Source organism: Gossypium arboreum, chromosome 3, assembly GCF_025698485.1.
Source record: "Gossypium arboreum isolate Shixiya-1 chromosome 3, ASM2569848v2, whole genome shotgun sequence".
NCBI classification, from domain to species: Eukaryota; Viridiplantae; Streptophyta; class Magnoliopsida; order Malvales; family Malvaceae; genus Gossypium; species Gossypium arboreum.
This window is the reverse complement of record NC_069072.1, coordinates 28,824,691-28,848,294: the sequence shown is the minus strand read 5'-3', so window position 1 is coordinate 28,848,294 and position 23,604 is coordinate 28,824,691. Positions and strand designations below refer to the sequence as shown.

General features: G+C 31.5%; 1 protein-coding gene across 1 annotated transcript; it reads right to left on the bottom strand.

Moving 5' to 3' along the window:
* Positions 1–12,502: 12,502 nt before the first annotated feature.
* On the bottom strand, positions 12,503–20,250 carry LOC108464608 (protein ESMERALDA 1). The gene is made up of 10 exons (XM_017764973.2): positions 19,585–20,250; positions 18,505–18,574; positions 17,710–17,777; positions 17,496–17,584; positions 16,590–16,787; positions 15,097–15,301; positions 14,799–14,966; positions 13,741–13,908; positions 13,465–13,655; positions 12,503–13,176 (listed from the first exon to the last, which is right to left on the bottom strand). Exons 1-10 carry the CDS (start codon positions 19,948–19,950, stop codon positions 13,014–13,016), a joined length of 1,686 nt encoding a protein of 561 aa, XP_017620462.1. The 5' UTR covers positions 19,951–20,250; the 3' UTR covers positions 12,503–13,013.
* Positions 20,251–23,604: the final 3,354 nt, after the last annotated feature.

The following is a 23,604-nucleotide window of genomic DNA, read 5'->3' as shown; positions in this document are numbered from 1 at the left end:
TTTAGATCCAAGCTTTGCCCTTGTTGAGTAGGCTTTTATAAAACTCTCTGTTAAATCATGTCAGAATGAGCCTACTGGTTCGAGTGGTAAGGGAGTCAGTGTATTGGAGGTCCTATGTTCGAATCTATACGTTGGCAAGGGGGTATTTGTCTAATGGTCTGATTTGATTTTAATATATATATGTGTGTGATTTCTAAATGATTTGTATGTCTATTTCTGTTGGGTTACACACTGAGTTTACGAAAACTCACATTCGTTTGTCTGTTCTATTCAGGTAATCCACTAACTTATGCGGATCAATGCGACGAAGACCCAACGGTGACCATTCGATCGAAAATTGTTTTTAATTGGTTATTTATGGTTTAATTTATCATTCTGGTTTTATTTGAGAGTTTGTAAAAAAAATTTTGGGACTCTCTGGACTGTTGGTCTTAATTTTGGTTTTGGATGTATTTTTTACGTTTCCTTTGCGATGTTTATTTCAAAGCACAATTTACGGAAAACAAAAATATAACACTTTTAAAACTTTCGCTATAAATTATGTTTTGATAAATGAGCTACTTAAATGACATTTTTAGTAATAATAATGAAGAAACCTGAGTTATAAAAGTCGAATGGTTTATCGAAACAACTTAGTTTTCAAAATCTATTCTTTGTGACATCTCTAAATTCGCCATAATATCTAGGATGGGTTTAGGGTGTTACACAAACACTTTCAATCATCAATACTAGAACAAATACACTTATACTAAACATCAATTTCATCTATAAATCAATTTCACAAAATTTTAGAAAATCTGTTGTAACGCCCCAAAAATCCCGAAATCTAAAAATCCCAAAATTTTGAATTTTTTTCTTTTTGTGCTTAATAATTTCGGGTAAGTGTTAATTACGCAAAGGTAGGTGTTGTTCAAGGTTTGAGTTCGGATTAAGAGGTAGAAGAAATTATAATTTAATTATTAAAAGAATCAGGGTTGGCAAGTAGTTGGACTTTTAAATAACGATAAGGAAAAATAGCATTAAAAAGCCTTGTAGAAAAGTGGATTAGTGAAGCCATTTAGAGTGTAGGGAGGTGGCATTAATAGCTAGCAAGGAGGTCCAAGGTTCAAATCCTAATTTAGTGTTTTGGGAAGTTTAATTTTGGCCTTCTAGAAGGATGGAAGTGGCGTGAAGATGGACTCCAAGGGGAGTGTTCAGAAGAGAAAATTAAAGAAAGGATCAAGGGGTTATCAGGGAGAAAAACGAGGAGATGAGAAGGGAGAAGTGATGGAGCCGAATGGGGAATTGGGCATGGGAGAATTTGGCTATAAGGGTTATAAATAGGGGCCGAATGCTAGGGTATGAAGCTAATGCCGAATTTCCTTCACCCTATTACCAGAAACTCCTTTCTCTAAAAGCCGAAAACCTTCTGCCTTCTTTTTCTTTTTCTTCTTCCTTGTGCTGAATTCTATTCTTCCTCTACCTCATTTTTGACTTTTTCTATTCTTCCTCTACCTCATTTTTGACTTTTCTTTCTTTTTCCTTGGAGCCGAATAACCCTCTTTTGACATACAAAATCGTAAAGCGCCGAACCTCTTTGGCCGAATACCCTTGGTGCAATGACTACTCCTTCTACTTCGGTCAAATCTAGTGTAAGTATTGTTCTTCCAATTGGTTTCTTTGTTAAGTATCGAATATTGTCCCTCACTTTTTCTAATCAACTGTGGTGGGGAATTAGTATCGGATCTTGGATGTCGAATTGCTCCTTAGGTGTTGCGGTTTTGGTAAGTATTCCTTATCCATTGGCTAAGGTTGGCTGAATAGCCATAGTAAGGTAAGGGGGCTTGTGTTGGATACGAGTCACCTATTATTCTGGTTTTAATAGTTACAATTGGTGCAGAACTAGGAGTTGGTCATGGTTAGTGAAGGGGTTGTTATACTTATCGCGCAAGGTAAGGTTAAGGTGAGATTCCGGCTTTTGGTAAAGTATTCGATAAATATGTGAGATTAATCTTTAAGTGATATCGATTGTAGGTTTGGGCTAAGGAAATCACAGCACGCTTGCCTACCAAGTGTGTACATACACTACACACACACAATGAATCGAAAAAAGCTGAAATGTCGAAAAACTGAAACACTCGTGGAGAGGAAACCGATAGGTTGCCTAAGGCCCACGGGCGATTCCATAGACTTGGGCTGAAAATTGGCCAAATGGGATGGGCTAAATGGGTCTGATGGGCTGTTGGGTTCATAATAGGCAAAGATTGATAAATGATGCTATGTGTTAGAAAATTTGTATGTGAGCATGAATATAATATGATATGGGCCATATGAATGAGAATTGGGCCTAGTGGGCCATAAGAATATGAACTGGGCCAGATGGGTCATTTGAATAAGATTGGGCCTAGTGGGCCATATGCATGTATGCAGGGTTATTGGACCTAGTATATGATAACTGCATAAAACTTAATTAATTAATTGAGACTGTGGACAAGTCATAGGGTTAAGGTGTGGCAACGGGTCTATGCATGTCTAGGATTGGATCTAGGGAAAGCTTGGTACTTAAGCGGTCTTAATGACCAACCTCCTCTTCTCTGGAATCCTACCTAGTGCATAGTATTCGTTCATCTTAGCTCGCGGGACTTGTTCATGGGCCGAGGTAAGTGAAAACCATAATAGGGAAAATTTATTGAAATGCCCTAAGGGCGAAAATAACCAAAATACCCCTAGGTGTTGAATGTAAGTTTTGTGGATGTGACATGCATACATATGATTTTCTGCTTAAGTTGCATATGGGGTGGGAACTATGGACCGGAGGAAGTATATAAGGATCACATGGTTGCCTGACAATCGTGGATCCACCGACGGCTTTTAAAGCCCAATATGTAAATGAATGCAGTTCCGCAATCGGGCTACCACTGGTGTGTGGGTTGGGTGGGTTGATATTTATATCCCCACATGGTGTGATAGGGGATGGAGCTGGTGTGTAGCAGATGGATAATTTGCATGGGATTGCATTGCATGTTTGATGTATGATGATTTTTGTATGCTTGTTTCCATCGAGGGTTGTACAAACTGAGTTTGCGAAAACTCACCCCCTCTTTTATTTTATTTTCAGGTGATGCTGAGTAGACGGTTCGATGTTTGGAGGGACTTTGGGTGGCTAGCTAGCAAGACAAATTTGGACTCTTTTTTTTTTTAGCTTATAAGTTTTATCTTATCAAGTATGTTTCAGACCAGATTGTAATAAGATTTTCATTATGCCATTATTACTTGAATTATTATTATTTCCATTGTAATTACGAGAAGTTGAACATAGGTTTCTAAATTATAGTATGTTTTCTACGTTTCCACAACTTAACTCTTAAATGATAAGTTTTCTTAAATCAAATGTTTTAAACAAGGCTTTCGCAACTGAAAGATGTATTTATTTTTAAGTTAATTAAGGTTTCTTTTGTTTAAGAAAGGTTTTCAATATTTTTGCTAAAACACTTCAATGTAACACGACAGATTCGGCCATAACGTCTGGGCCGGGTTTGGGGTGTTACATCTATTCATGAAAATAATGAAATTCAAATTTCTTTAAATTACCTCACAAGTCATGTTTAATCTTGATAAATAAGATCAAAAACCTTTTAATAGATCCATTTTTAGTTGGAACATCCATTGGTTTGTGGATTTCCTTTCAAAATTCAAGATCCACCATTAAAGAACCATATGTTCTTGGAAGAAGATGGCATTGATAAAAATCCTTTAATTGACTCTCAAATCATGTAAAAATGTTTATAATCGTCATAAAAATAAGTTTAGGATTGAAGATTACCTTTGATTCACTCTAAATTCATTGATTGAAATCTTGATTCAAGAAACTTGAGAAATTTCAGAATATTTTTTGCTACTTTTGAGAATAATTACGGGTGAATGGAGAGAGTATTTTGATAAGAAAACTGGTTGGATCTATTCTCTAATGATATATATTTAAAATCATGCAAAGAAAACGAATTTTAAAGTTGTCTAATCTGATGTGAAATGTGTAAAAAGTGGGATAAGTACATTAGTTTTAAAACTAAAACCACCCACCAAAAATTTAAAAATTGAGAAATTTGTCTAATGGTCACTCTCACATTTCCTTTATTTTACCATTTATTTTTCCTCCAAAATTTTGAATTTTAAGGTTTATTTGTCATATAAATAATCTAAAATTTCTCTTGTTTTACAATTAAATCCTATTTAATTAAAATTTAAATTTTACTCAAATTACCCCAATAAAAATTATTTTAATATTCTTTTCAACCCAAATTGATTTTTTCAGTAATAATTATTTAAAATCTTTAAAAATTACTTTTTAAAATATTTATTATTTTTGGATTATTGTTTAATCAATTTTAGATGAAATTAACTTCCTAAATTAAAATAAAATTATTAAAACCCCATAAATTCTAGTTTAACACTAGGAATCAGAAAAATATACTCGAAACTACTAGACCCGGTTTAAGGATATTACACTTTTACATTAAAAATACCTAAATTTTGCTACATGTAAAATAAGGAAATAAAGGTTAAAGATAACTAAAAGCCAAAGTTCCCATGCATACACAACATTGCTTAATGTTAGTCATAATATTATTTGTCTTGTAACATTTTGTGTAGCATATAACAAACTAATAACGATTGCACAATCAATCTCCTTATTTTGTATTTTTTTCAACAAAACCCTAGAGTAAAAATAATCACAAATGTTGGAAAATATGGACATCACATATATAATAAGGGTAATTATATGTTATTATTCACTATCATGATAGGTTAGCCCAAATTAAAAGTGATCTAATTTAGTTAAAATTTTATTGGGCTTTAATTATTAAATAAAATATGGGTCAAATATGTGTAGATACTCTAGTAATTGAGTTCTAATCAAATTCTAATTAATGATGGGCTAATTAGAATTTGATTAGAACTAATATACCAATGTTATAAATATTAGGGTTATGGTCCCCAAATTATACATAAGATATCTTTTCTAATATCCCATCATTAGTAAAGAGAGAACAAATATTCTCTAAATTTCTTGTGTGCTAATTTGGAAGATCAAATCCCTAAGATCTGGTAAAACTTCAAGGAATTCATGGATTCAGGTGCGCTTCCGCATCTAGTTTTGTTTTTTATTTATTCTTAATGATTTGACATGATAAATTCTGGTTTATTCAGTTTTATTTTAGATTTATTTTTCTAACAAGTGGCATCTGAGCCTCGTCATGTTAAATCATTAAGAATTGATTAAAGTTTCTTCTTTAAACGGTTGATTCATAAAATTTTATGGGTTTTATATTTCGGATATATTTTGATCTTTGAAGGCTTATATTAAAGTGTGTATATATATATTGAATTTATAAAATAAAAATAATAAAATAATTTAAAATTTTACTTCATAAAATTGGTCTGCAATTCAATTTATGTCTACACTCTTGCATTTGTTTTTATAATAAATAAATAAAGAAGCATGAAAGTTTAATTTGAAGTCGACCAACGATGATGTTTTGTTTTTATTTTATTCTTTATATCGCAACACACTAGTAATGCATGCCATTAAAATTTTTAAGGTTTTCTTTTCCTTTTATATATATATATATATATATATATATATTCAATGGATTAAAAAATTAACAAAGAATAGGCATAACTTAATTCATATATATATATATATATTGATTATATACATATATAATAAATGTATGTTGTTTTGGAAATTTATATATATAATTATCTTTTAATTTGATTGAAAGATGAAATTAAGGTAAATATTTTGAAACAAATAAATTCAGATTTTGGCTTTTAATTAAGGATACCTAATATTTTAAATAAATTAGTTGAAACAAAATGCCGCCAAATTGACCTCTTTTGTGTAGATTAGTTTATTTGAAATATTAAGATGATTATATGTTTTTGTGATTTATGCGTTTATTGATTGACCCAAAGGTAAGTTAATATTTGGCAGAATTTCAACTATATCTGTGGTGATAAATGTGTGACAATTATAAGGTATTTTATGTGAGCAATAAGTTATTTCAAAGATTAATTTATTGTTTGACATAATTTACTGTCAATGTTTGATTGCTACAACAAGAGTACCGCTTACTATTAATATTACTGTCCAAAGACTTGATATTAATGTTGTGTTTGGTATCTTGGGATGGGATTAGTCATTATCTTGAATTTATTTGTTTACTTATGAATATTGATTTAAGCTTGTTTTATTTGTTCTATTTTTAGCTAATTCATCTTCTGCTGCCACAATATCTGCTAATATAAATTCTATACCCATGCTTAATGGGACTAATTTTAAGGAATGGAAAAGGCACTTACTTATAGTGCTTGGCTGTATAGACATAGACCTTGCACTAAGGGAAGAACAACCTGTACCTCTCACTACGGAAAGCACCCCTGATGTTAAGAGGGATTATGAGAGGTAGGATCGTTCAAATCGCATGAGTCTAATGATCATGAAACACAGCATTCTAGAAGCCTTTAGAGGCACAAAATCTGAAGAATTTACTCAAGCCAAGGGTTTCCTTGATGAAATTGAGAAACGTTTTGCTAAAAATGATAAGGTTGAGATGACATCACTTCTGACTTCTTTGATGTCTATGAAGTATAAGGGTCAAGGAAACATAATGGAGTACATTATGGAGATGTTTCATACTGCTTCAAGACTAAAGGCACTTAAGATTGAGCTTTCTAAGGAATTTCTTATTCTTATGGTTTTGGTATCGCTTCCTGCACAGTTTAATCAATTTAAAATTAGTTATAACTTTCAAAAAGAGAAATAGACCCTAAATGAGCTCATTTCTCATTTTATGCAAGAGGAAGAAAGGTTGAAACGTGATAAGTCTGAAAGTGCTCATTTGGCTAATGCCCCTAAAGACAAGGGCAAGAAAAGAAAATATCAAAATGAAGCTGCTAAAGGTCCAACTCAAAAGAAACAACAACAAGCTACAAAGAGTTGTTTCTTTTGTAACAAGTCTGGTCACGTAAAGAAAGATTGTACCAAATATCATGCTTGGCATGTAAAGAAAGGTGTAATTCTTAATTTGGTTTGTTCTGAGATTAATTTAGCATCAGTACCTAGAAACACTTGATAGATAGATTCTGGTGCTACTACTCACATAAGTGTTTCTATGTAGGGTTGTCTGAGTTACCGAAAGCAAAGTAATGGTAAAAGACACATCTTTGTGTGCGATGGAAAATCATTAGAAGTGGAAGTGATTGGGCCTTTTAGGTTGTTATTGGGAACTGGTTTTTATTTAGATTTAAAAGACACTTTTATTGTACCGTCATTTAGACGGAATTTAGTTTCTATTTCTTCATTGGACAAATTTGGATATTATTGTTCATTCGGAAACAATCAATTTAGTTTGCCTTTAAATTCAAATGTTATTGGAACCGGTTATTTAAATACTTATGACAACCTTTATTTGCTAGAAGTAGTTGCATCCTATAATGAAACCTTGCATGTGGAATCATGTGGTATTAAACGCAAATTAAATAAGGAAAATTCAACATCATTATGGCATAAGCGTTTAAGTCATATCTCAAAAGGTAAAGTTGAACGCCTTGTGTCTGATGGTATTTTAGAGTCCTTTAACTTCACAGACTTTGATGTTTGTGTCGATTGCATTAACAGATTTTTAGACGCCTTAAAATTAATTCATACAGATATTTATGGGCCATTCCCTATGGCATCCTGGAATGGTCAACAATATTTCATAACATTCATAGACGATTACTCACGATATGGGTACCTATGTCTCATTCATGAGAAATTTCAGTCTTTGGACATGTTTAAAGCTTATAAAGCTGAAGTTGAGAATCAACTCAACAAAAGGATTAAAAACGTCAGATCTGATTGTGGTGGTAAGTACTACGGTAGATATGATGGCTCAGGTGAACAATGTTCAAGACCATTTGCGAAATTCCCGGAGGAATGCAGTATTGTCCCACAGTACACCATACCAGGATCACCTAGTATGAATGGTGTAGCTGAAAGATGAAACAGAACTCTTAAGGATATGGTAAGAGCATGATTACTCATTCTACCTTACCTGAGTCCCTCTGGGGAGAAGCATTAAAGACAGCAGCTTACATTCTAAATAGAGTACCCAATAAAGCAATTGCAAAAACACCTTATGAGCTTTGGACAGGTCAAAAGCCTAGTCTAAAGCACTTTCACATTTGGGGATGTCCAGTTGAGGCAAGGCCTTATAGGCCACATGAAATGAAATTGGACTCCAAAACAGTAAGCACCTACTTTATTGGTTACCCTGAGCAATCTAGGGGATATAAATTTTATGATCCCATAATAAGGAATATTTTTGAGATGGGAACTCCAACATTTTTTGAGGATGTTGAGTTTGGGGGAGAAATAAGGTTAGAGACATTGTTTTTGAGAAAGAATTGTATTCTAACTCAATTCCTACTATCACTTTTGACGATGTTCAAGTTCTTATACCTATCATTGATTAAGAAGTGAATCCAGAACCTCTACAAGACAATGTTGAACAACTTCCAATTCAAATGAGGTAATTGTTCCAGAAAAACAAACTCAACAACCTCAAGAACAAGTGTCATTAAGGAGGTCTACAAGAGAAAAGGGAAATGCTATTCTAGATGATTATATTGTATTTCTCCAAGAACATGAGGATGATAATGGAATGATGGAAGATGATTCAATCAACTTTCATCAAGCCATGAAAAGTTCTAATTCTTAAAAGTGGATTGATGCCATGAAAGATGAGTATAAATATATGCAAGAAAATAAAGTTTGGGAACTTGTCCCATTACCTGAAGGTGCAAAACCAATTAGTTGTAAATGGATATTTAAAACCAAGAGGGGTGCAAATGGTAATGTGGAGAGGTATAAGACGCGTCTTGTAGCTAAAGGATATACTCAAAAAGAAGGTATTAATTTTATAGAGACTTTCTCTCCAGTTTCATCGAAAGACTCCTTCAGGATAATCATGGCACTTGTTGCTCATTTTGATCTTGGGTTACATTAGATAGATGTTAAGACTACGTTTCTTAATGGAGATATTGAAGAAACAAAATATATGGTGCAATAAGAAAATTTTGAGTCGGAACACTCAAAGAATATGGTTTGCAATTTGAAAAAATTCATCTATTGACTCAAACAAACTTCCCGTCAATGGTACCACAAGTTTCATCAAATAATTGTTTCTTTCGGTTTTGAGATGAATATTGTTAATGATTGTATGTATCATAAATTCAATAGGAGTAAGTACATATTTATGGTTCTATATGTTGATAACATTTTGCTTGCCGCTAATGATATAGGCTTATTGTACGAAACTAAAAGGTTTTTCTCTGAGTATTTTGAGATGAAAGATCTTGGAGACGCCTCTTTTGTTGTAGGAATTCAAATACATCGAGATCGATCTCGAGGTATTCTTGGATTATCACAAAAGAGCTATATCGATAAAGTACTCAAAAGGTTTGGCATGCAGAGTTGTAGACCAGGTGACACCCCTATCGCTAAAGGAGACAAATTTAGTCTTACTCAATTCCCTAAAAGTAACCTTGAAATTCAGGAAATACAAAAGATTCCCTATGCATCAGCTGTTGGGAATTTAACGTATGCTCAAGTTTATACGCATCCGGACATTGCGTACATTGTTGGGATGTTAGGCAGATATTTAAACAAGCCTGGTATAGACCATTGAATAGCAGCCAAAAGGGTTATGAGATCTTCATAAAACAAAAGATTACATGCTTACTTATAAGAGATCAAATCTTTTGGAGGTCATAGGGTATTCTGATTCTGATTTCGCTGGATGCCAAGATAGTAAGAAATCTACATCAGGCTATATTTACCTATTAGATGGAGGAGCTATTTCTTAGAAAAGTGTCAAACAGGCACTTGTATCTTCGTCCACTATGACAGCAGAGTTTGTAGCATGCTATGAGGCATCAAACCATGGAATATGGTTGCGGAACTTTGTCACAGGGTTGCGTATTTTGGAGAATGTAGAAAGACCACTCAAATTATTTTGTGACAATAAGTTAGCAATGCTGTATTCCAATTACAACAGGAGTTCATCTAAGTCAAAGCATATTGACATAAAGTTCCTAGTTGTAAAATAAAGAGTGCAAAATGGTCAAATATCCATAGAGCACATTGGGACAAACTCCATGATAGCGGATCCGCTCACAAAAGGTTTACCACCCAAGGTCTTTCATGAGCACACTGCTCATATGAGTGTTACATTGTTTGAGGATATCATGATTTAGTGGGAGTTTATATTTTATTTGTTTTATATTTGTTTTCAGACATTTATGTATTTGGTTATTTTCTGATCAAAAATAAAGTATTCATTTTATTCATTATGTTTATTATTTTGGTACTGACCTCACTTAAGCTTAAAGAGGACCAGTTTTACACATCCATACTTGATCTATGTCATTTGGTTATGCTAATATATGTGGTCATGGATGGATTTAGTTACGATATATGTAACGAAAGTCGCCTTGGTTCTATGTTAACATAATTAATGGACGAGATTGTTCAAAATACCTTTTGGATATGATAGTAAAAATTTGAGCTCATAAGATTATGTAATGACATGTAATTATAGAGTAATTAGTATATATATGTGGTCCAAGTGGGAGATTGTTGGAAAATATGGGCATCACATATATAATAAGGGTAATTACATGTTATTATTTACTATCACAATAGGTTAGCCCAAATTAAAAGTGATCTAATTTGGTTAGAATTTTATTGGGCTTTAATTATTAAATAAAGTATGGGTCAAATATGTGTAGATACTCTAGTAATTGAGTTCTATGGGCTAATTAGAATTTGATTAGAACTAATATGCCAAGGTTATAAATATTAGGGTTATGGTCCCCAAATTATACACAATATATCTTTTTTAATATCCCATCATTAGGAAAGAGAGAGCAAATATTCTCTGAATTTTTTATGTGCTAATTTGGAAGATCAAATCCCCAAGATTCGATAAAATTTCAAGGAATTCATGGATTCAGATACGCTTCCACATCTAGTTTTGTTTTTGATTTATTCTTGATGGTTTGACATGATAGATCTTAATTTATTCAGTTTTATTTTAGATTTATTTTTCTAACAACAAACTCATAAAGTATATGTAAAACATTTGAAACTAGATAAACATGTAACAACCATCACGCATTTAACATTTCTAAGCATCACCCAAGCAATAGTATTAGTACAGTATAAAAGTATTGTTTAATTGATTACAGACCATCAATAATCCAAATAAAAATTTCAAAATCACTAATACAATAACAAACATCCTTCTTTTGATAACAAACATTCTTCATTCTTTTCAATAAGCTTTTCATAAAATAGTTAATATTGGGTGAAGTTCTATAATGAAAAAACCTAGATAAAGCATGATACCAAAATAAAAATAACTTTATTTGTTCTTTTCTATCTCAAATTTAAATTTCATTTTTACCTAGGCTTCATGTTTTATATGAGTTTTTTCATTATAAAGATTCACCTACATTAACTATTTTATGCTAAATATATAGAAAATAGAGATTATTTTAAGAAAAATAACACATGAGTTTTGAATCAGTGTAAGAAAGAAATCGGAATCGAGGTTTCAAAACAAAAAAGATGCTCATTAAAATCTAGGTTTGGATGAATTTTCGACAAGTTCTTAAATTTTTCGTTACTAGTGTTCTTGCATGAAACAAAAGAGATTGTTTTATGTTAGTAAGCTTTATTTAAAGCTTAAGGAAGGAAACAATATTTAACTTTTTTTGAATTTTTTTAATTAAAAATTACCACATGTAACAAAATGATTAGCTACAAGAATTTCTTTTAACTGTTGGGATAGTTTAGATAATAAAATATAGTTTATGTATCACTTTGAATAACAAAGTATAGTTTAAGTACCATTTCTGACAAAATAAAAATTAGATATTAACTTAAAAAAAATGAGTATAAGCTAGGGATCGTTTTTTATTTAAGCCTAAAATAAAAAGGAAAAGAATCTCTCTCTATTAATAAATTAAAATTTTAAAAATTAAAACTCTATACTTTTGTTATTAATTAATAATGTTATCAATTGAAAGTCCAACGCTGAAACTAGATTGAACTAAATTCCTAAAATCTAAAAGCAGGATTAAATTTTCAGAAGTCTGAATAATACAGGGACTAGAGGTGCAATTAAACCATATCCATATACACACATACTAGAAATTAAACTACAAAATTACACGTCTGAATATTATCCCTACCATGTGCATCAGAAATCGTCAGCTCTAATTCCATCCCTAGAAAAGCTTTATAAAATAAGGGATAAAGACTGAAACATTTGTAGACAAAGATTAAGCAAAACCCCTTTCTAAAACAAATGCCCTTTGATTCCTGTATGAAAGTAATAAGAAAATACCGATGGGAGATAAATGTCTGAAACAGACCAATGACTAATAGGACTAAAAAGAACTCCAGATTGAATTGCTGCTATCAAAAAGAAATCCTTGAAATGGGAAAAAAGTTACATGAATTCTGACAATGTACACCAAATTCCTTCCTGTCTCAAACAATTCTTAAATTTCAAACTGTAACTAAATTTACAAACAATCACAAAACCAGGGTGTGAAAGAATACAATGTGTTAAACCACAGCTTGTTAGATACAGCAGCTGCACCAGCAATTGTGAAATAATCTCAGGGTAATGCCGGGTTTACCCCTCAAATAGCAAAATTGTCGATTCCCCGTTCTCTGGCATCATATACAAAAGATGCAACTCCCCATCAACTCAATCCCGGTGAAGTAATTAGACCGATAAATCAATGTGACCTCTGAAAAAAATCCTCAAAGCTACCAAAACCAAATTGTGTGACCTCTTGCAACATTAAGAGGATAACAAAATGAAGTCAGACACAGAAAGGGGGGTCAGCAGCAAGATGTGCTCATTAAATTATACAGGTACAAGAAATGCCCATCAAAACCCTCTCCAAGCTGATCACGTAGCCGATGATGATCTTGAGTCTGCTGATTTGTTTGTATGACACATGCAATCAGGGCATGGGAAAGTATATATTGAATCGCTTGGCCTTTTGAGTTCAAATCCCTTTGAGTCACTATGAGACCGCATATTCAGCATTTGACGCTTGAAACTTTTCCACCTGGAATAAGATACTATTTCAATATGTATTTCTTCATGCTTATCTAACTGCTAATATTTCCAAACTTTCTAACCCTCTAAAAATAATAACGCTAAGAATATTTCTGTCTACACTATCACAGCCATTAAACTTGTAGGAGAAACCAATCCCTGTTTTGGCTGAAATCCTAATAGAGATCGCATATTTTTATCATTTTTTATCCCCAAACTAAATCAATCATTTTGGTCTTTCCAGGAAAACAGGAAACTTAAAAGTATATATGGATTTAGAATTAAGAAAAATGCATACCCAATATTAGGATTATCAAATAGTAATGCCAACTTTCGCTTGTCAGGTCGAATTGTCTTGGAGTGTCCTCCGTGCAAGTATCTCCTGTGCCCCATCAGAAAATGAGGAAAATTTCCACCTTGAGTGGTCACAAATACCTCACTATGAAGGCAAACAGTATAGTCTATGGCGGCCATCCTGGAAGAAAAGTTCTGAAAGCAGTAGTCCAAGTCAAAGATATGAAAAAGAATCAAAATGAGGGAAAAAAGGAAGAGGTGAAATCTCCTATGTTCAAACCTTATATGGAGTAAGTTCTTCCTCCGATGCCAGCATCTCTTTTGTTTGCAAGTTGGGAAACATTTCCAATAATGGAGCCATTGTTTTCTCAGCGTTGTATATTTTTCCAGATGCCAAAAAGATATATGTATTGTTATCAAACCCCATTCCTCTAAGCATCAATCCAACCTAATAGGTAAGAGAAAACTCGAAATAAGTTATCATTGATACGAGAAGTAAATCTGTCTGTACATATATATATGAAATAATTCCTTCATGCTAGTTAACACAAGAACATCGGTCATTACAGTAGAAATGCTTTACCATGTCGCATGAATAGTCAAAGAAATATACATGAATAGTCACTTAAATATGCCACCTTTATTAAGGTCAAGCAACAAACTAATTAAACCATCAAATAGTCAAAGAAATCCCCTAAGGCAGTACAAAAGCAATAGTAAGTCATCTTCTTAAGATTCCATTACTTCAAAAAGAACCAGAATTCATAAAGGAGTGGTCAAATTCTGAAATCAGTCCTTGAAATATACAAGAATGTTGATTAGAAACTATACTTTATTAGGGTAAATTGAGTCCCTACTATTTGACTCAGTTTGCACAAATAATAGACTATGACCAGGTAATAGAACAGAACAACATATAATGACTTGACCAGAAAAAGTAGTTCCATAATTACAACTAATGAATTCTTTTTGTCAAGTAAGACCTGCTATTAATTTATTGCAAGCCAGTCTAAAAATTCTAGTTTTTATTTTATGCCATAAATCAGAGAATGAATAGAAATTTTATCATTTCATCAGGTAATATTAATATTTTGAGATCCTCTGACTACCATCAGCAAACAAGCAATAAATAATCAAGAAAACCTGTAAACCCGTTCATATAGATGTTCTTTTAGCTACACTGATCTACCAAGTACCATTCCAATCTAACACCAATAAAATTATCTTTGCTTTTCGGATGACTATCAATAATTGAATTACCATCTTGTAAAGATCAATCCAGTTTAATTTTCAATTGGAAGTAACTTTAGTAAACAACAAAAGTGCAACCAAGAGTACCTCTAAAGGAGTAAGTGGACATTTCCCATTAATCCTGATTGCTCCAGGGCGTATAACTCGACCAGGTTTTGTAAACTTCCCTTTCCAACCTCTTTCCCTTGCTTTTTTCATGTCTTCTTTTTCCTGCTCCCCACCATCAAATACACAACAAGAGAAAGCAACCATATCCTGCAAATCAAGAGTATGTCATACACATTTTACAAAAACCAAGTTGATAAATATTATCTTTTACCAGGGGAAACCTATGGCTGCCAACAGTCATAGCAGTAATCCTTTTTATGATCATCACAACACTAACCTCTTCAAAGCGAAGATGCACGGAAACATACTTGCCACCACTATTTGCACTGAGCTCTTTCATTCTGGCAACCAAAGTTTCCCCAAGGCTCAATATTGGACTTGAAAACCGTAAAGCTTCATAATTTGCCAAGCACCTCAGTCTTTGGACAGCTGGAGGAGCATCAAACGATAAGCGGTTTGCAAAAGGAGAAATCCTTATAATCCTGAGTCATTCAATCAAAAAGCAAGTAGCTCAAATTAAGACAAGAACAAACAGTGTACTTTATTGATAGATAATTACAAGATGAAGAAAATAAAATTGGTAACAAAAACACCAACCTATGCTAAATTTAGCCCTTAACATTTACTCCTTTGGTCATTTTGGCTCTAATTTTTTTATCACTTTGGCTCTCAACTTTCAAATTTTAGTCAAATTACCTTTTTGTAGATGGAAAAGTTTAATAGACCATAAAAATTTTAACACTAAGGTGGCAACTCACATGGCAATCCACATGTACTTCATAAAAATTATTAAAAATTCAACAAATTAAAAAAAATAATTAAAATCTTTTAAAAAATATTATCCGCGTCAACAATAAAATTCACAAAGACTATTGTTAAAGTTTTAACAGTTCAATCAGCTTTTCTGTTTTTAAAAAAGAAAAACTGACTAAATTTTGAAAATTGAAAGCCAAAGTGATCCAAAACTTAAATTAAGGTTTAAGTGATAAAACGGATAATTGTTAACAGCTAAATTTAGCAAAAAAAGTATTTTTCCAATGCTGCAATTAGCAATAATATCTAGAATTCCTATACATCTCTCAAGTAAACAAGCTAAACTTAATGCCAGTTTACCATTACTTTTGAAAAGTACTGCAAAAAACTGCAATGAAAAAAGAGCTTTAAAAAAATTTGGTTTAAGATTCAAGTGTTTAATATTGTTGTCAAAAAGTGCTTTTGAGAAGATAAAATATCCCTTTTAAACTGATATTGTAAAATAAAAATATGCATTTAAATTATATTAAAATTTATTAATATTAAGATATAATCAACATAAATTATAATAAATATATAAAAATAATTTATTGTAACTCATTATTAATATTTAGATGTATCAAATATAAATTTTAAATATTTTTAAGCAACTAATATAAATTATTTGTAAGATTTAATTTGAATACAAAATCCTATTTTAACTATTAAAATGTAACTATTACAAATTCAAATATATAATGCTATATTTGAAATAAATTTTAAAACAGATAATTATACTCAATATGAATATGAAAAAGATATTGAATAATAAATGAGGTTGAAAATGACATTTTGACTCCAAAAGAGCTTTTCCAAACGCAAAAACTGGGTTCAAAGGCACTTTTCCCTTTAAAAATTATCTGTTTAGCATTGTTTATGGCTCCAAAAGTGCTTTTACCTCCAAAAGAACTTTTGAAACGCAATGGTGAACAGAGCCCTAAAAAGAAACAATTAAGCAACAATAATGCTCAAACTCACTTTTCTTCGAGGAGCTTGGGTAGGACTACATCCTTATAATACTGAATGGATGACCAGGCTTTAATTCTGAAGTTGTAAACATTAGTCAAATTGTTGTCAAATCGTTCCATTATGTACTCAGGAATCTTATTAACAACTCGTACATCATTCTTCAAGGCACTGATGAAATAATCTTCATCATAGATATCTTTGAATTTGCTGGAAAAATTAAAAAGGTACACAAATTTCAGTTGACATGATAACAAAACGATTGGTAAAATGTGATCATATCACAAGAGTCTGGAAGGAACAAGGGTAATGCATAAAAGAAAAAAATGATGTTCAAACTAATAAATAATGTACAGAACCAAGAAAATTGAAAATCAAAGTTAGTTCAAGAAAAATTTCAAGAGCTTTTTTCATTTGAGGAAATATATATATATTTTTTTAATTCATTTCATTTTTTTTTCTCATTTGAACACTTTCTCAAAATTTTTCTTCCCCACTTGAAATGGAAAGATAGTAATCCCAATCTGGCTTGAAATGCAATTCCAGTAGTATTAAATTTTGTATTTCAAAAAGTGTGGAGTCCTCAACCCAAAAAAATCGTGCGAATAATGCACCTAATTTCAGTAATATTTTAATCAACAAAGATTCACATCCCAAACCTACCAGTATAGCAAATTTGTACAACTCAGGACACAAATTAAAATTATTATTAATGAACCTCTCCATGAGAATCAGATCATAGGATATCTTTCAGGTTAAGCTTCTCAATAGATGTCAATTTGTCAGAGAACTGAGACTCCCCTCCCCCCCCCCTTTTTTTCTTTTTCTTTTTCCCTGGTAGTTGATTACTAAATTTTTGTACACTTCTCCTTGATGGTACACTAAGAACATAACAACTGGAAATAGAATAACACGAACCTGGGATCTCTCCATATGCTATGAAAATGGAAGTTTGGGATTAGAAGTGTTGCATTAAGATAGCCAGCCACAGCAACAGCGTTGCATATCTACAGAGTATCCAAAACAACCAAGTAGAGAAAATATTTAATGCGATCATAAAATATATAAGCTTTTAAAAAAAAGGAGGTAAAATGTAAATTGTTAATAGAAACTAATGAGAAATAAAACCAACCGAAGTCCTCTGCTGATTTAAGCCTCCGTTTGCCTCAACATATATGTAACCATTTGATTCAGGTAAGCCTATAGTGGTTGAAAGAACAGCCCAGTTTTAAACTAATGAACACAGTCAACAATCAAAATCCATATTCATGCATATAAAATTGGAGAATGCATATACACATGCACATAGAAAACAAGCAAATACCTCAAATTTGCAAAACACCAGAAATGGCACATAGAACTCTAAATGAGCGACATTCAAAATGTCAGTAACATAAGAAGCAAATTGGCAATCCTCAGCACCCAAGATCATCAACTTACCAGCCTGAAAACCTAGTCAATCAACAACTGAGTTGTCTGACCTTTTAAACAAATGGTTTCTACATCTAATCTAGATATATATGTGCGCCAGGAAATTTATAATTTGTATAGATAAGGGAGGGCCAAGAATCAGAGCAACGTATTTTCACTTTTCAAAGTGTGCAATCCCAACTCTGTTTGACATGTACCATTCATTTAGAAAATCACTACTATTCCAATTTTTTATAGTCAAACTTAGAAGCTTGCAACAACTATGATCACCCAAAAAATAAAGAGGATACTAGATACAAGTTAAAGATAAGCAATTTGTTCCATTAGTCAAAAGTAATGCCAAAAACGAGATTCATCGATATGGATATATTTATATTTTAGAGCCACATTATGGTTGTCAGAAAACTAGAAGAATCTAATTAATATCAACGAAGCTGCAGAAAAATTATAATAACCTTCTTAAACAAAACAAAGGGAATAAGACATAGTTCCATACCTTCCAATGACTTGTTTACACAAGGCCTCCACTCCCCTCCTTTGTAGGAATTTTTCCAAATAGTCGAAATCTACAACAAATTCAATAAGTTTAGGGAAGATATAATAACAAATAATGAATAAGCATCAGATGTAAATCTCAATAATCAATTTAAAATCTACAAAGCCTTCACCGTGCAGCTGTTGCAGTATAGAACACTACAAAAAGTTAGATATGAAAGTATAATTAGATTGTATTGTAATTCATATTGCCCTTAAGAAGCAGACCGAGAAAGTTTAAAACAGAAAGAGCATAAAGTCAGACACTGATACATGCAAAGAAGAAATGAGCCCAATTATGAAAAGAAACCATAGCAACTGTTTACCATCCTAGTGTTCTGGTAATAAAGTGATTTGATTTATTCATATTCCGCTTCTGTAAAAGACTAATATCTAATAATCAAGTTAGATTTAGAAGAAGCAAGTCATCAACAATCCACCAGTGCTGCTCTACCTAAAGATTAAATCAATCAACGGAAGCTTCTGGATTCAATTCACTTAAGCTGCAATTATTTTTACTACAATATATAAAGAAATGCAGTTTCCATGTTCTTCAGATCCAGATACGATCCCAAAGATTGTTACAGCTGGAAATGAAACATGTACAACAAGACACAAGGGTCTACTTCCTCAGCAACCAACAGTGATTTTTTTATTAACAAAAAAAGGAATAATGCTAAAAATGATTCCTTGATTCAGCATTCTATTTCTCGGTAATCTTCAAAATGAGAAAAAAATTTTAAAATCTTTACGTTATTTCTAAATTTCAAGGAAATATTCGGAAATCTAAAGTCTAACACATTATCAATAACACAACAGAAAAAAGGCAACTATATTATCCAAGTCCCTCAAATTCTACCAAGATCCAAACCAAGAAGGAAAAGAAATGAAACAAAAACTCCAAATTCAAAATGGTTCAAAAGACAAATCCGAGCCAAAAGTGAAAATCTTACAAAAAAAAAAAAACTCGAACCGCAATAATAAGATCCAAGAAGCCATCAGAATTGAGTAAAAAGGAACAAATAAAAAATAAGTGACTCACCGCATCAGCAGAGGAATTATCGGCATTCATATCAATTTTAAGCTTCTCATAAAGCTGGGGACTCCGGTAAACAGAGCCGGGTGCGGGTCGGTGTTTAATAACGGGAACCACATCAAAAGAAACGGTGCCCATGTAAAGAAGCATCCCAGAGATGTAAATGAGAGGAGCAAAGAGAAAAATCCCTTGTCGACGAAGAAGAACCGAAAGAAGTAACCAAGCGAGACGGTGGGCTATGGTCCGCCCCGGTTGGAACGGGCTAAACCGACCCGACTTCCTTCCGTGGCGGTACCTCGGTGACCGTAGTGGTGACGCCGGCGGTGATGGGGTGCTGTGGCCGCTACTTGGAATCCTATTTTTTGCGTGCATTTGAAAAAACAAAAAAAAAAAGGAAAGAAGAAATTGTTCCTCTGTTTATTTTAAATTCTATATATATATATTTCACCTTTAATGGTTACGTTATAGAGGAAGATGAAAGGTTTGTATTTTCTTTTTCCTTTCTCTCCTGTTGGTGGGGACGAGAGAAAGAAAAGAAAAGATAGAGTAAGAGCCGAAGAGGAATTTTTTTTTCTTTTCTTTATTTGAATTTTTGGGTGTCAATTGGATGTTTGTAGTGATCGAGAGGAAAGGGGAGAGAAAGAGGATAGCACGTGCAAGTGGTGTTTGGGAGGGAGGGTGGGAGGGAGGGAGGAAAATAATAATAGGAGGTGTGTTTGGAAGGGAAAAGTGTTCCAAACTCACTCACATCACATGTTTTATCCTCTCTCTTTTTTCTTTTTTTTTATTGAAAAAACTCCATTCTTCTTACTTCATTCCATTCTTCTTACTTCATTCTTAGGCATCAATCTTGACGTTTTGAAGTTAAAATGGAAGTTTTGGTCAATATTTTTTATTTATTAAAGATAAATTATAAAATAGTCATTTTATTTACTTGATTATATTTTAATAATTTAAGTGTTTTAGTTATTTGATCGTTTTGTTATAAAGTGATCACTCTACTATTAAACTCTACTACCTCCCTAACAGCAGTCTTATGTAATAGTCTAAATAAGTTTTAAATTAGATATCTAATTGTTAGGATGAAAATATGTTTTTAATTAAATAAATTTAATTTGAACTGCCACATAGGACAGCCATTAAGGAAGTAATGAAATTTAACGGTAGAATGACTACTTCGTAACAAAATGATAACATAAATAACTAAAACGTAATATTTCAAATACTAATAACTAAAATATAATCTGAGACAAATAAAAGTGACTATATTTATAGTTTACTCTTATTGTAATTAAACACCTTGCATTGTGGATTTCATAAGCTTTTATCTCTTTTTCTTCTCATAATTTTACTTTTCAGATTTTTCAATTAAGAAAGGGAGACTTAATTTGGATATCGTGGTTTAATTACTAGCTAATTAAGTTTTTCTCCATCAATATTGATCTCCTATAAAATGCTTTTATTGGAAATTGGTTTCCTAAAATAAAAAATCAGACAATGCTATAATTGGTATTGGGTTCAAGCATCGACTTAGAAGAATTTACTCTTTTTTTTCACTTTATTTTTATGGCATCACAGTGAAGTCATCTTGTGAAAAAGTTTAAAGATAAATTTAGTTACTAATATTTACATATTTTATTAAAATAGTTATAATTGTATTTTTGAAATTTTTTTGCCATCAACTTTTAATTTTTTTAAATTATTTTTCTCATAAATTTAATGAATTCAAATTTTTTTAAAAAAGTTTCAATCTTTCATATATTTGTTTATTGAGAAGTTTTTCTCTGAGTTAATTTTTTAGATAATTACCTTTATTTTCTTTAAATTAAGAGTTTTTTAATTTAATGTATTATTTATTTTTTATTTTTTACATGTAATTAACTTATAGGGTTATTTATGTAATACATCTCATTAAAAATATTCTACATATGAAATTTCACACCATCCTTATTAACTTTGTTAACATTACTTTCATTAAATTTGTTAGAAATAACAGTTTGAAAAAAAAGTTGATGATCAAAAATGCTCAAAAATACAATTAGGGTCATTTTGACAAAACATGCAAATATTAGTGGCCGCTTTTGCCATTAAGCCAAACTTAAAAGATCTTTTAAAATGAAAAGAATTACAAAAGTTAATAAAATTAATAAAAATTTTAAAAAGTATGTATTAGAAATTTTGATATTTTTAAAATTTTATAAATCAAATTTACTAGATTTTGAAAGAGATCATCGTCTTTTGGAAGGATAACGCCTACGATAATAGTTTTATAATTCAATCAACCGAAATTTATAATTGGTAGATCTTTTAGATGATAAATTTGGATAAGTTTTTAATTATTTAAAATGAGAAATAATGTTATTTCAATTAAATAATATATTTAATTATTTCAAATAATTTTACTATCCCAAGTAAACTATTTATTTCTAAACTAATATCTTAATTTAGAAATAAAATTTTTATGCCAATAGCCTCTTAGTCTAGTGACAAGAGTATTATATTGTAAGTATGAGAGCTTGAGTTTGATACCAAGCAATCACATTCCCTTCCCTAATTATCAAAAAAGAAATAAAAATTTATAGGTGAGTGAATATCTAAATATTAACATACGCATTTGTTGCCTTAAAATATTGAACCCAACCACGAGGTGTGGCATGGTGGTTATTCCCTTTGTGCCTCAACCATGTAGTTGAGAGTTCAACCTCGTTCATGGGAATGTAACACATTTTGTGGCTAGTTGGCATGGTGGTTATTCTACTTATGCCTCAACCATGTAGTAGAGAGTTCAACATGGGAATGGAACACATTTTGTGGCTAGTTGTTTTATTCTTTAAAAAAACCTGGGACAAAGGGATTAGTCTACTCTAAATGTATCAAATAATTTGTCTATGTAATTTCATATAATGTGTAAATAATACAAATAATTTGTTATTATTTTTTTTATGCAACAGAAATTTGAATCCAAGTTATTTTTTAAAAAAGATGAACATCCAACCAATAAATTACAAGTTAAAATTGGAACAATTTATTAATTTTCTATCCAGTCCGTTCAATAATCCAACAATTGAGGTTAGGAATTAAGATAAACCTATTATAAAAATAACATAGGTTCTAGATAGACCTGTTAATAGATCGGGTTATCTGCTCAAGCCCGAAGGTCTGTTCGAAATTTGGAAGAATTTGGACCAAAATATTAAGCTCGAAAAATGGACGTGGGCAAAAAAGTCGGACTCATTTAAAATATAGGTCGGGCTCGAGCTTGAACATTCAAGGTCCGACCGTGGCCCGACTTGACCCGTTTTTAAAATTTTGTAATGTTTTATATTATGCTATATTTATATATTATGTAATTTATAACACATAAAAACAAAATCTATAGTAGTATTAATAAAAATATTAAAAATTATTAAGATGACTATATATAAAATTTTAATAAATAAAATATATATAAATTTATCAAATTTTAAAAATAATATAGGACGAGTCTAAAATAAGTTTAAGTTAATTATTTACAAATATAAATAAGCTGAAACAAAAATTTAAACATATACTTTAGATTGAATTGAGCCGAACTTAAACAAATATAAAATATATTAATATTATAGTTAGACTCGAATGAATGATTCCATAAACACCTTATGTTCTAGAAAGCATGTCATCTCGGACGCTAACGTAAAAATGCCTTAATGGACAATGACATGTCCTTATATTCATTAAATTGATAAATGGATTATTATCTGTATTGGTATTTATCCTCTTGCCAAGCTCTATAGAAGGAATCTTTAGTTGGTATATGTAATAAAATCAAACATATCACCCAAGGCCAAGATTAGTAAGAAATTGCCAATCACACCTATTGAAATTATAATCGATACAATATAAAATAACGTTCCTTATCTTAAAAATGGTTAACAACAATCGCATATCTTAAGACAACTTTTGCTGGATAAGATGATGAAATAGGCAAAACTTAAACAAAATTTTATATTAATTGGGTTAACTTACAAATTGATACTTAAATTACCA